The sequence below is a fragment of the Heptranchias perlo genome, chromosome 11, assembly GCF_035084215.1.
Source record: "Heptranchias perlo isolate sHepPer1 chromosome 11, sHepPer1.hap1, whole genome shotgun sequence".
Taxonomy (NCBI): domain Eukaryota; kingdom Metazoa; phylum Chordata; class Chondrichthyes; order Hexanchiformes; family Hexanchidae; genus Heptranchias; species Heptranchias perlo.
The window spans coordinates 4,462,158-4,473,958 of record NC_090335.1 but is presented as its reverse complement, the minus strand read 5'-3'; the positions used below and the strand labels follow the sequence as shown (position 1 = coordinate 4,473,958).

Here is an 11,801-nt window from a genome sequence, read left to right as displayed (position 1 = left end):
CCAATAAGATTTAAGGATTGAGAAAGAAACCGAGGTTGACGGCTGATTTTGCAAGGCTAACGGCGGAGTGGTGCAAATCGTCCAGCAACTTGTAGCGATTCGCAACTCATGCCATATCTCGTCCTTGCCACAAATTGCTGGGTTTTTTACTCAGTAATAACCGCGTGGGCATTAAGCTCGCCATTATTTTCCAGCAAATTCTGGACCAATGAATCATTAATGGTCACAGATAGGTGATGAACTGCAATGCAGCAATGAGTCAGCATCTGTCGGGGAGGGAAAAAACAGGATATGCTTAAGTTGGTGTAAGTGAAACTGTGGGAACAGATTGGAAAATGGCTGAGAGAACTACAGGCCGGGAAAGTTTGCTCTAAAAAGGTGTACCCGGACATGGAGCCCATCCTCTGGAATGTGCAACATCCATCGGCTGTCCCAACTGGAATAATGCACTGCAGGTTTGCATGCTGAGCTTGGTTTCTGTTGTTGTCCGTGAACCAGTTTTGTTTTGTTGTGTAGCGCAGACTGCTCTTTTACTTGCTCACAATGTTAGGGATTGTGCCCCTATTATCCGCTGCCGGAAACTCTCTGGGCCAAGTATATTTACCGTATACTTAACCACTCCGTATTCAGTTTAAAAGTTTAATATACAATCATATAGAATCTTACAGCACAGGAGTTGGCCATTTGGCCCATCATGCCTGTGCTGGATCTTTGAAAGAGCTATTCACTTAATCCCACTCCCCTGCTCTTTCCCTGTATCCCTGCATATTTCTGCTTTTCAAGTATTTATCCAATTCCCTTTTGAAAGTTACTATTGAATCTGCTTCCACCACCCTTTCAGGCAGTGATTTCCAGATCATAACAACTCGCTGCATAAAAAAGTAAAACGCCTTATGGAAAAACTGAACTGTGCTCACCAGTGAAGGAAAAGGGAGGTTATATTCTCAGTCACACGTCTTGGTCAGAACTCACTGAAAGCTCTAAAATTCACAATCACATTTTCCCAGATACTGCGGATACAAAGTTATTTAATGCAGACATGACATCATTACAAAACAGAAGATCGCTTATTTTACAAACACAAGCAATGTGGACAAGACAAACACTAAACCGTGTAGTGCAAATACAATATTCTCTCATAGATCCACCAACCGTAATCTTAGGACACTGGAATCATTTTACGCAGGCAGTGATATGCCAATGATTTCACCTGTTTGCTAACCATTTCACTGCTGGAGAGAGGGGGGAATAATCCCTCCCACACCCGGGTCCGGGTCAGTATTGTGTCTCTATTTGAACGTGATTTAATTTTGAACATGATTTAAATTTATCTGATTAACAACGGGCCCAATGATTCCTCAGGGGGTAAAATATGTCAGGCGATGTCACAGCTACAAATGAACAATCACACAGAACGTGTGGTATAAATGGATATTTTCTGTTATCAAGTGCTGTACATCAGCAGTCATGTGACATTTCTAGTTCCAGTCTCAAGCATCATATAAAATACAATCGTTAAAAAGGCTAAAACCATATATAACTGCTTGGGGTTTCATTCACAGTTCTTAGCCCACTCAAGAAAGAAATCCCGATAATTATTATAAATGGAAAGCAAACAAGTTGGAAATACACAGCAGGACTGACAGCATCTGTAGAGACACAAGACTGGTTAATGGTTCTGGAGTGTAGTCATCATCATTTTCACATCTGACCAAGGATACACCCCAAACGTCAACCTGTTTGTTGTCTCCCCATAGATGCCGACTCACCTGCTGTGTATTTCCAGTGTTTGCTGTTTTAATTCATATTTCCAGCATTTGCTGGTTTTTTAAAAAACTGATCATTACTTTTGATTCTAACTTCAGAGAGCAGCGATTTCAGACCCAGGTGCATGTTTGAGAGACTAATACTCTTCTCCTGAGGGGGCCCCTTGAAGCACAGGCACGATCAGAATGAAACACGTTTTAGATGTGCTTCCTGGGCACCAAAACGAGTACTTGGTGCTTGCTGACATTGGACGGGATACTTCGAGAGGAGTTTCCAAATGAAGTTATCAGCCTGAAAAGGCAGCGAAAAACGTCAAACACAAATTCCATCACTGCTCGGAATTTAAAGTCACAATACAACACAACGCGCGACACTGCACTCGACGGCTATGCGGCAGGTTTTCCGATTGCACGCTCCCGACACGGAGCCACGCCCAGTGGAATAGTCAGTGTAAAATCTCATGGGCGCAGCCTGGTTTTTTCGATCCGTTAAAATCTTGGACTGTGCTCGGCGATTTCCCCAATGTGCACTCAGCGGGGGTGGGAGGGTTGCCAAGAGGGCATGGATGGAAGGTGTAGCTCCCAGTGTGTGCGCTAGTCCAGGACACGTATAAAGCACTACCTAGCGGTTACCATCCAAAGCCCCAGAACCACATTAGAAGCTAGGAGGGCACTGCCAAAGAGCAAGATAAAAAATCCAATGAGGTCTCGGTTCTGCTTCTCCACAATGAGAGAACTTAATGTAGCTTCCAAAAAGGAACTCAACATCCACTGTCCATCCAGGGCAAAACAGGGCACAGCGTTGATGACAGCTAGGGCTCCAGACAGAGAAAGTAGGTATCTGGGACAGTACAATCAAGGAAATCAGTCATTAGTAAACTGTTTGGTGCTAAAATGGGTTCATCATTTTCACATCTGACCAAGGATACATTTTTATTTATTCATTCTCAGCATCAATTGGAGGAGGGCCAATTTCAGTGGGATGAGAACAGATCTGGCCCGGGTAAATTGGAATCAAAGATTGGCAGGCAAAACTGTAACTGAACAGTGGGCGATCTTTAAAGAGATGATTCGGGTACAGTCCAGGTACATTCCCACGAGGGAGAAAGGTAGGGCAACTAAAGCCAGAGCTCCCTGGATGACAAAAGAGACAGTGAGTAAGATGAAATGGAAAAAAGGGGCATATGACAGATGTCAGGTTGATAACACAAGTGAGAACCAGGCAGAATATAGAAAGTTCAGAGGGGAAGTGATAAAGGAAATAAAAGGGGCAAAGAGAGAGTATGAGAATAGACTGGCAGCCAACATAAAAGGGAATCCAAAAGTCTTCTACAGACATATTAACAGCAAACGGGTAGTAAGAGGAGGGGTGGGGCCGATTAGGGACCATAAAGGAGATCCACTCATGGAGGCAGTGGGGATGGCTGAGGTGCTAAATGAGTACTTTGCATCCATCTTTACCAAGGAAGAAGATGCTGCCAAAGTCTCGGTAAAGGAAGATATAGTTAAGATATTGGATAGGCTAAAAATTGATAAAGAGGTACTAGAAAGGCTAGCTGTACTTAAAGTAGATAAGTTACCTGGTCCGGATGGGATGCATCCTAGGATGCTGAGGGAAGTAAGGGTGGAAATTGCGGAGGTACTGGCCACAATCTTCCAGACATCCTTAGGTAAGCGTGCGGTGCCAGAGGACTGGAGAATTGCAAATGTTACATCCTTGTTCAAAAAAGGGTGTAAGGATAAACCCAGCAACTACAGGCCAGTCAGTTTAACCTCAGCGGTGGGGAAACTTTTGGAAACGATAATCCAGGACAGAATTAACAGTCACTTGGATGAGTGTGGATTGATTAGGGAAAGCCAGCACGGATTTGTTAAAGGCAAATCGTGTTTAACCATCTTGAGTTTTGATGAGGTAACAGAGAGGGTAGATGAGGGCAATGCAGTTGATATGGTGTATATGGATTTTCAAAAAGCGTTTGATAAAGTGCCACATGGTAGGTTTGCTATTATGATTGCGGCCCATGGAATAAAGGGGGCAGTAGCAATATGGATACAGAATTGGCTAAATGATAGGAAACAGAGTAGTGATGAATGATTGTTTTTCGGACTGGAGAGAGGTGTGCAGTGGTGTTCCCCAGGGGTCGGTACTGGGACCACTGCTTTTCTTGATATACATTAATGATTTGGATTTGGGAGTACAGGGCACAATTTCAAAATTTGCAGATGACACAAAACTTGGAAGGGTAGTGAACAGTGAGAAGGATAGTGATAGACTTCAAGAGGACATAGACAGACTGGTGGCATGGATGGACACGTGGCAGATGAAGTTTAACGCAGAAAAATGCCAGGTGATGCATTTCAGTAGGAAAAGTGAGGAGAGGCAATATAAACTAAAGGGTACAACTCTAAAAGGGATGCAAGAACAGAGAGATCTGGGGTATATGTGCACAAATCGTTGAAGGTGGCAGGGCAGGTTGAGAAAGCGGCTAAAAAAGCATAGGGGGTCCTGAGCTTTGTAAATAGAGGAATGGAGTACAAAAGCAAGGAAGCCATGATGAACCTTTATAAAACACTGGTTTGGCCACAACTGGAGTATTGTGTCCAGTTCTGGGCACCGCACTTTAGGAAGGATGTGAAGGCCTTAGAGAGTGCAGAGGAGATTTACTAGAATGATTCCAGGGATGAGGGACTTAAATTACGTGGATAGACTGGAGAAGCTGGGGTTGTTCTCCTTGGAACAGAGAAGGTTGTGAGGAGATTTGATGGAGGTATTCAAAATCATGAAGGGTCTGGACAGAGTAGATAGAGAGAAACTGTTCCCTTTGGCGGAAGGGTCAAGAACCAGAGGACATAGATTTAAGGTGACTGGCAAAAGAACCAAAGATGACATGAGGAAAAACTTTTTTTTTTAATACAGTGAGTGGTTATGATCTGGAATGCACTGCCCGAGGGGGTGGTGGAGGCAGATTCAATTATGGCCTTTAAAAGGGAACTGGATAAGTACTTGAAAGGAAAAAATGTGCAGGGCAACGGGGAAAGGGTGGGGCAGTGGACTAACTGGTTTGCTCTTGCATAGAGCTGGCGCGGTGTCGATGGGACGAATAGCCTCCTTCTGTGCTGTAACCTTTGATTCTATGTAGATATCGCTGGCAAGGCCGGCATTTATTGCCCATCCCTTGCTGCCCTGCGTTTGGTGCAACTAAGTGGTTTGTTCGACCACTTCAAAGGCCAGTTAAGAGTCAACCATGTTGATGTGGGACTGGAGTCACGTATAGGTACAGAGCGGGTAAGGACCAGTTGGGTTTTTACGACAATCCAACAGCTTCATGGTCACTTTTACTGATACCAGCTTTTTAAAAAACTGAATTCAAATTTTTAAGCACATGTTCTGTGGATTATTAGCGCAGGCCTCTGGATTGCTCGTCCAGTAACATAACCACTACATTACCTTAACCGTACTGCCCTAACTGCACAATCTATCTGGTTCTAATATTCTCAACAGTGTTTTTTTTTTAAAAAAAAGACAACCCACACTCAGTCAACTATCAAATAGTGTTTTCCCCAAATGATCAGCACCCCATTTCAAAGCTGCAATAGGGCTTTTCCCCCCCACTTATTAAACAACAGGTGATGAGCAGCCAGGAGCCAGAGCAGAAAGAAGGCAGCACAACCAGTGGAGAGAGTTTGACCTGAGATGGTGCAGTGGTTGGGTTGGAGTTACTGGCAATGACTTTAGTTTCTGAGTCTCTTTAGTGTGGCAGGACGGTGCCAACCTGTGCCTGATGGGAGAGTTCCTGGAAACCAGGACTGTCGAGGACAACCACAGGCTTAACGAGGGTCTCCAGGGAGGATTAAAATGTTGTTGAGCTTGAGACACAACTGGAGACACTCCGCACTATACAGGAGCAAGTAAGAAAAGAGAGGCTGGGGAGGGGAAGTGCTGACCATCTCCTGGGTGGAAAAGGAGACATGAGGCAGTGTTTTGGGGAGATTGAAGCTGTCACATTGATATACAGGGCTGTATACCGATGATGGGAGGGAAATTACAAGCAACACCACAGACTGCGGAATAAGTACTCACAGAAAGGTGCAAGCACAGCAGGTGGGGAGGATCTGACCAGGTGCAGCAGGGGGCAGAGCAAACCTTAATGGGGGGGGGGGGGGAAGAGAGGAAGAATTGAAGCAAAGAAGAGGTAAAGCAGTTTACAATGATACAGAGAGGATTAAGGGGATCTGATAGAGGCTATGAAAGGTTTTGAGAGGATAAATAGTGAAAGATTGTTTGCACTTGTTGGTGAATCAGTAACAAGGGGGCACAGACTGAGGATCATCACTGGAATTGTGAAGCGGATAGTTAGAAGAAATGTTTTCAAACGGAGGGTTATTAGAACATGGAAAGCTTTACCAGAAGGGCCTACTGAGGCAGAGACTAAACATTGTTCAAAAGGGAATTGGATAAGTACTTGAAAAGGAAGAATATAAAAGGATATGGAGAAAGAGCAGGGAAATGGGATTAGAGTAGATAACTCCAGTTAAAGAACTCACAATGGCACAGGAGCGATGGGCTGAATGGCCCCTTCTGTGCTATGATACCATGACAACAATGATTAATTTTGAGGTGGTTGGGGGAACAAAGATTTGACAAACTGTACAGGTTTCCCATAGACTGAGATATGCTCCTGTGGCCTGTGAATTTCTGGGGTACAGATGAAGGCCACAAGCCTGGCAGCATGGGACAATTCCACAGGTATGAGAGGTGAGCGCTAAGCTCCATCACTGATATTTGGGGCAGACTGCTGCAGATTCAAACCAGCCCTTTGCACGTGCACTGAACTTATTCTGTACACTTCAAACACATTTCCAACACCCCTCACTGGCAGCTTTGAGGTTCTGATAAGAAGAAAAGGATACTTGCAAAATGTTTCAATCACTATAGGGATGTCCAGGTGTAGAAAACTGAACCGTGGCATGTAGTTGGTAAGGCTCACTGCAAACAAAGAGACACATATCACCATCAAGAGCACAAAATGCCCATATCACCAGCCCGTGGCGCCCATATCACCAGCCCGTGGCGCCCATATCACCAGCCCGTGGCGCCCATATCACCAGCCCGTGGCGCCCATATCACCAGCCCGTGGCGCCCATATCACCAGCCCGTGGCGCCCATATCACCAGCCCGTGGCGCCCATATCACCAGCCCGTGGCGCCCATATCACCAGCCCGTGGCGCCCATATCACCAGCCCGTGGCGCCCATATCACCAGCCCGTGGCGCCCATATCACCAGCCCGTGGCGCCCATATCACCAGCCCGTGGCGCCCATATCACCAGCCCGTGGCGCCCATATCACCAGCCCGTGGCGCCCATATCACCAGCCCGTGGCGCCCATATCACCAGCCCGTGGCGCCCATATCACCAGCCCGTGGCGCCCATATCACCAGCCCGTGGCGCCCATATCACCAGCCCGTGGCGCCCATATCACCAGCCCGTGGCGCCCATATCACCAGCCCGTGGCGCCCATATCACCAATAGCACGATGATGCGTTGTGCTTGACTGACATCAGGTTATGAAGAACAAAACTGTTAAACACAGGTGCTAGAGCCTGAAATCAGTTTCAGAATTAAACAGATGCTGTTAATTTTAAAACTGGATTTGTACTTTCATCTGCAAATAATCAAGATATATATTTTCTTATACATTCTAGAACTCTTGTGTAAATAAAAACAGGCTTCCACAGTTCATTATGTAACCATAACAGTTTCAAAATGCGGTTTCTGCAAGGCATAGAAACTCTTCAAAGGTGATGGAGAGTAAGCAGAGCACCTGTGGGGCAAAAATCTATGCTAAAATGAGTTTTCCCATCCAGTTACTCGAAACTACAGCAGACACAGGCCATTCGGTCCATGCCGGCATTCATGCTCCACACGAGCCTCCTCCCTCCTTACTTCATCTAACTCCACCAGGATACTCTTCTATTCCGTTCTCCCTCATGTGCTTATCTAGCTTCCCCTTAAATACATCTATGCTATTTGCCTCAACTACTCCTTGTGGTAGTGAGTTCCACGTTCTCACCACTCTTTGGGTAAAAAAGTTTCTTCTGAATTACCTATTGGATTTATTAGCGACTTTTTTATATTTATGACCTCTAGTTTTAGACTTCCCCACAAGTGGAAACATCTTCTCTACGTCTACCCTATCAAACCCTATCATAATCTTAAAGAACTCCATCAGGTCACCCTTCAGCCTTCTCTTTTCTAGAGAAAAGAACCCCAGCCTGTTCAACCTTTCCTGATAAGTATATCCTCTCAATTCTGGTATCATCTTTGTGAATCTTTTTTTGCACCCTCTCCAATGCATCTATATCCTTTCTATAATATGGAGACTAGAACTATGCACAATATTCCAAGTGTGGTCTAACCAAGATTCTATACAAGTTTAACATAACTTCTCTGCTTTTCAATTCTGTCCCTCTAAAAATGAACTCCAGTGCTTTGTGTGCCTTTTTTAAAAAAATGGCCTTTTAATCTGTGTCACTACTTTTAGTGATTTGTGTCTTTGTACCCCTTTGCTCCTATATCCTGTTTAGACTCTTATTATCCAAGCACTATGTGGCTTCCTTATTCTTCCTACCAAAATGCACCACCTCACACTTATCTATATTGAAATTAATTTGCAATTACACGCCCCATTCTGCAAGTTTATTAATGTCGTCTTGCAGTTTGACACATTCTTCCTTTGTATTAACGACACCTCCCAATTTGGTGTCGTCCGCAAATTTTGAGATTGTACTTCCGATTCTGAATCCAAATCGTTAATGTAAATTGTGAACAACAGTGGTCCCAGCACCGAACCCTGTGGAACACCACTTCCCACCTTTTGCCAGTCTGAGTAACTACTCTTAACCCCGACTGTTTGCTGTTTTGTAGCCAGCTTGCTATCCATTCTGCTACCTGTCCCCTGACTCCACATGCTCTGATCTTAGTCATGTGTCTACTATGCAGTATCTTATCAAAGGTCCTTTCAAAATCCAAATATATTACATCAAATGCATTGCCCTTGTCTACCCTGTTACTTCTTCATTACATTAGAGGAAATGGGAGAAATGACACTAATATCCATTACAATGGGCAAAGTGGCATTGCAATGGTTACAATCCAATAAAATGCATTACTATCAGAGCATATGTAAATAGTGTGGGAAAAGTTGCAGAAGAAAATTCTGCCAGGTTCAGTTCTGATAAAAATAATTGATGATAGACAAATATTACATAATGACTTGATCATTTTGGTTTTAAATACAATGTAATTACAAAAATAGGCGGGCACATTTTTGTTATTCAACATGAATACCATGTTCCACTAGCACAACATCTTGCATTTATATATCGCCTTCAAAAGGAAACTTCCTACTTCCAGAAAAAGTCACAAGAAGCTTCACATATGTACAGAAAGAAGATGCCAAGCCAAAGGAGAAGAGATTAGTCGGGGTGACCAAAAGCTTGGTCAAAGACATGGATTCTAAGGAGGGTCTTAAAAGGAGGACAGGGGGGTGGCGAGATGGAGGTTTAGAGAGGGAATTCCACAGCGTGAAGCCTAGGCAGCTAAAGGCTCAGCCACTGATAGTGGGGTGGTGGATGCACAAGAGGTCGGAGTCATGGGGGAACCGAGAGTTTGTGAGGTGCGTGGTGGGTTTGCAGGACTGGAGGGGATTATGGAGACAGAGAAGGGTGAGGCCATGAAGGGATTTAAACACAAGGATAAGAATTTTAAATCGGAAGTGTTTTGGGAATGGGAGCCAACGTAGGTCAAAGACGATGGGGGCGATGGGCAAGTGGGACTTGGTGTGGGATAGGTTTCAAGAAGCAGAGCTATAGAGATACTGGAATTTATGAACAGTGGAGAATTGGAGGCCGGCCAGGAGTATTGGAGTAATCGAGTCTGGGGGCAACGAAAACATGGATGAGGGTTTTAGCTGCAGATGGGCTGAGGTAGGGGCAGATATTTACAAAGGTGGAAGTAGGTGGTCTTTGTGATGGAGAGGATATGGTGTCAGGAGTTCAGCGGGGATCAAGCAGCACTCAGAGGTTGCAAACAGACTGCTTCAGCCTAAGATAGAGGCCAGGGGTGAAGTTAGTGGCGAGAGAGAGGATTCTGTAGCAGGGCTGAGGGCGATGGCTTTGATCTTCCCAATGTCCAACTGGAAAAAGTTAGCAACTTGGGGGAAGTTTCCTTTTTGCAGGGTTGGACGCAGAATGAAGTGGGGTTAGACTGGGGGGGGGGGGGGGGGGGGCGCGTGGAGATACAGGAGGTATAGCCAAAGCAGAGTCAGTCAGATGCCAGTCTGCCCCTCTCCACTGATGAGTACCTTACTGTTGCGTGATACACTATTAATGGCCTGAGTTAGAGGAAAACCCGCAGGCGAAGCAGGGAAATTTAACTGACTATGTCTGTAGCTGGGAATCAAGCACTCAGTTAATTGAGGTACCAAGCCACAGTCCTTAACGTCCTTAGAAAATCTCACTGGCGGACTAGGCCACGATTCTCAAGTAAAGATTTCCAAGCTGTTTACCCTCATATCACTGGTTGAATGAGGGGGGCCGTCAAGTAACCAGTTCCCAGGCTCTGCCAGTGCTGCTCTCACTCGGTACCGAGATGTGGGAATGAGTGTGGCACGGGTTGACTCCTCTTCTCAGCTGCCCTCCCCTCCTGTGGCAAGTGCCTCTCCAGATACTCGAGATCGGAAGCTCAATCAGCAGCTTGAAGTGTATCCTACCGTACGGTGATACAGCCAATTGGCAAACACAAAACCTGTGCCACCAACTACGGGTGTCAGCCTTGGCTCAGTGGTAACACTCTTGCCTCTGAGTCAGAAGGTCGTGGGTTCAAGAAACATGAGCACATAATCTAGACTGACATTCCAGTGCAGTACTGAGGGGGTGCTGCACTGTCAGAGGTGCCGTCGTTTGGATGAGATGTTAAACCGAGGCCCCGCCTGCCCTCTCAGGTGGATGTAAAAGATCCCATGGCACTATTCAAAGAGCAGGGGAGTTCTCCTCGGTGTCCTGGTCAATATTTATCCCTCAACCAACACCTAAACAGATTATCTGGTTATCATCACATTGCTATATGCAGGAACTTGCTGTGTGCAAATTGGCTGCTTCATACCTTACATTACAACAGTAACTACCCTGCAAAAGTACTTAATTGGCTGTGAAGCGCTTTGAGACATCTTAAGGTCATAAAAGGCTCTATATAAATTCAAGTCTTTCTTTGTATACAGCTCTGCTTTTATTAGGCACACATAGTGACTATTTCCAGGGTACAAATTGCTGCTCTAATTTTATCTCAGGCCTGCCAAAATCCCCCTCAAAATATCCATGGAGACACCAAAATTCCAGTATTGGAGGGGTTAACGATTGGCCATTGTTGGTCCTTACTGATGTGTAAATTGATGTTTACAGGATCCTATTTAATGCTACAGACCTGCATACTGAAGATGGACTGGGTGTCCGATAAATAGCATGTCCATGGGAGACGAGTGCTTGATTCTGATCAGCCTGGTTTGGTTTTCGACAGAGGGTTTCACACAGAGGCTGGGAACAAACTCCTTCTGACAGTCCGCGTTCCTCTGACACACCCGGCTAGATTCAATGGCTTTCCTGGCCGCTAGACAAACATACTGCATACACAAACAGAAGCATGAGGGAGAGTGAGGCACAGCAGGTCATACACAGCGTGCAGGAAGGGGAATAATCTGGTCCTAATCGCGGAACGGTGGAATTCCGATTTTCAGACACTGGATAACTTCATAGAGAACTAACATTTTCAAAGATTAACATTCAGATATTGAATGAAACAAGGGATGAGCATTAACTGCACAGTAGAGTTTAAGGTTTTAAACAATTTGTTATATTCGAGTGTATCACAGCTCCTGTGTGTTTGAATCACTCAAACGTTCCACGAAGTTGTGGTTCTCTGAAGCTTCAGTTTGTGACCAGAGAAAATCACACTGTCAATTGAGAGGACAATTCAGGGCC

At 45.1% G+C, this 11,801-nt stretch overlaps 1 protein-coding gene across 1 annotated transcript in view; it reads right to left on the bottom strand.

The window, feature by feature from the left end:
- Nucleotides 1–1,011: 1,011 nt before the first annotated feature.
- Nucleotides 1,012–11,801, bottom strand: part of mbtps2 (membrane-bound transcription factor peptidase, site 2) — a 27,962-nt gene continuing 17,172 nt past the window's right edge. Inside the window, exons 9-11 of the mRNA XM_067992461.1 lie at nucleotides 11,248–11,443; nucleotides 6,678–6,753; nucleotides 1,012–2,607 (exon numbers count right to left, since the gene is read on the bottom strand). Coding sequence (XP_067848562.1) covers nucleotides 2,385–2,607; nucleotides 6,678–6,753; nucleotides 11,248–11,443 — 495 coding nt within the window. The 3' untranslated portion in view covers nucleotides 1,012–2,384. The remainder of the gene's footprint in view (nucleotides 2,608–6,677; nucleotides 6,754–11,247; nucleotides 11,444–11,801) is intronic.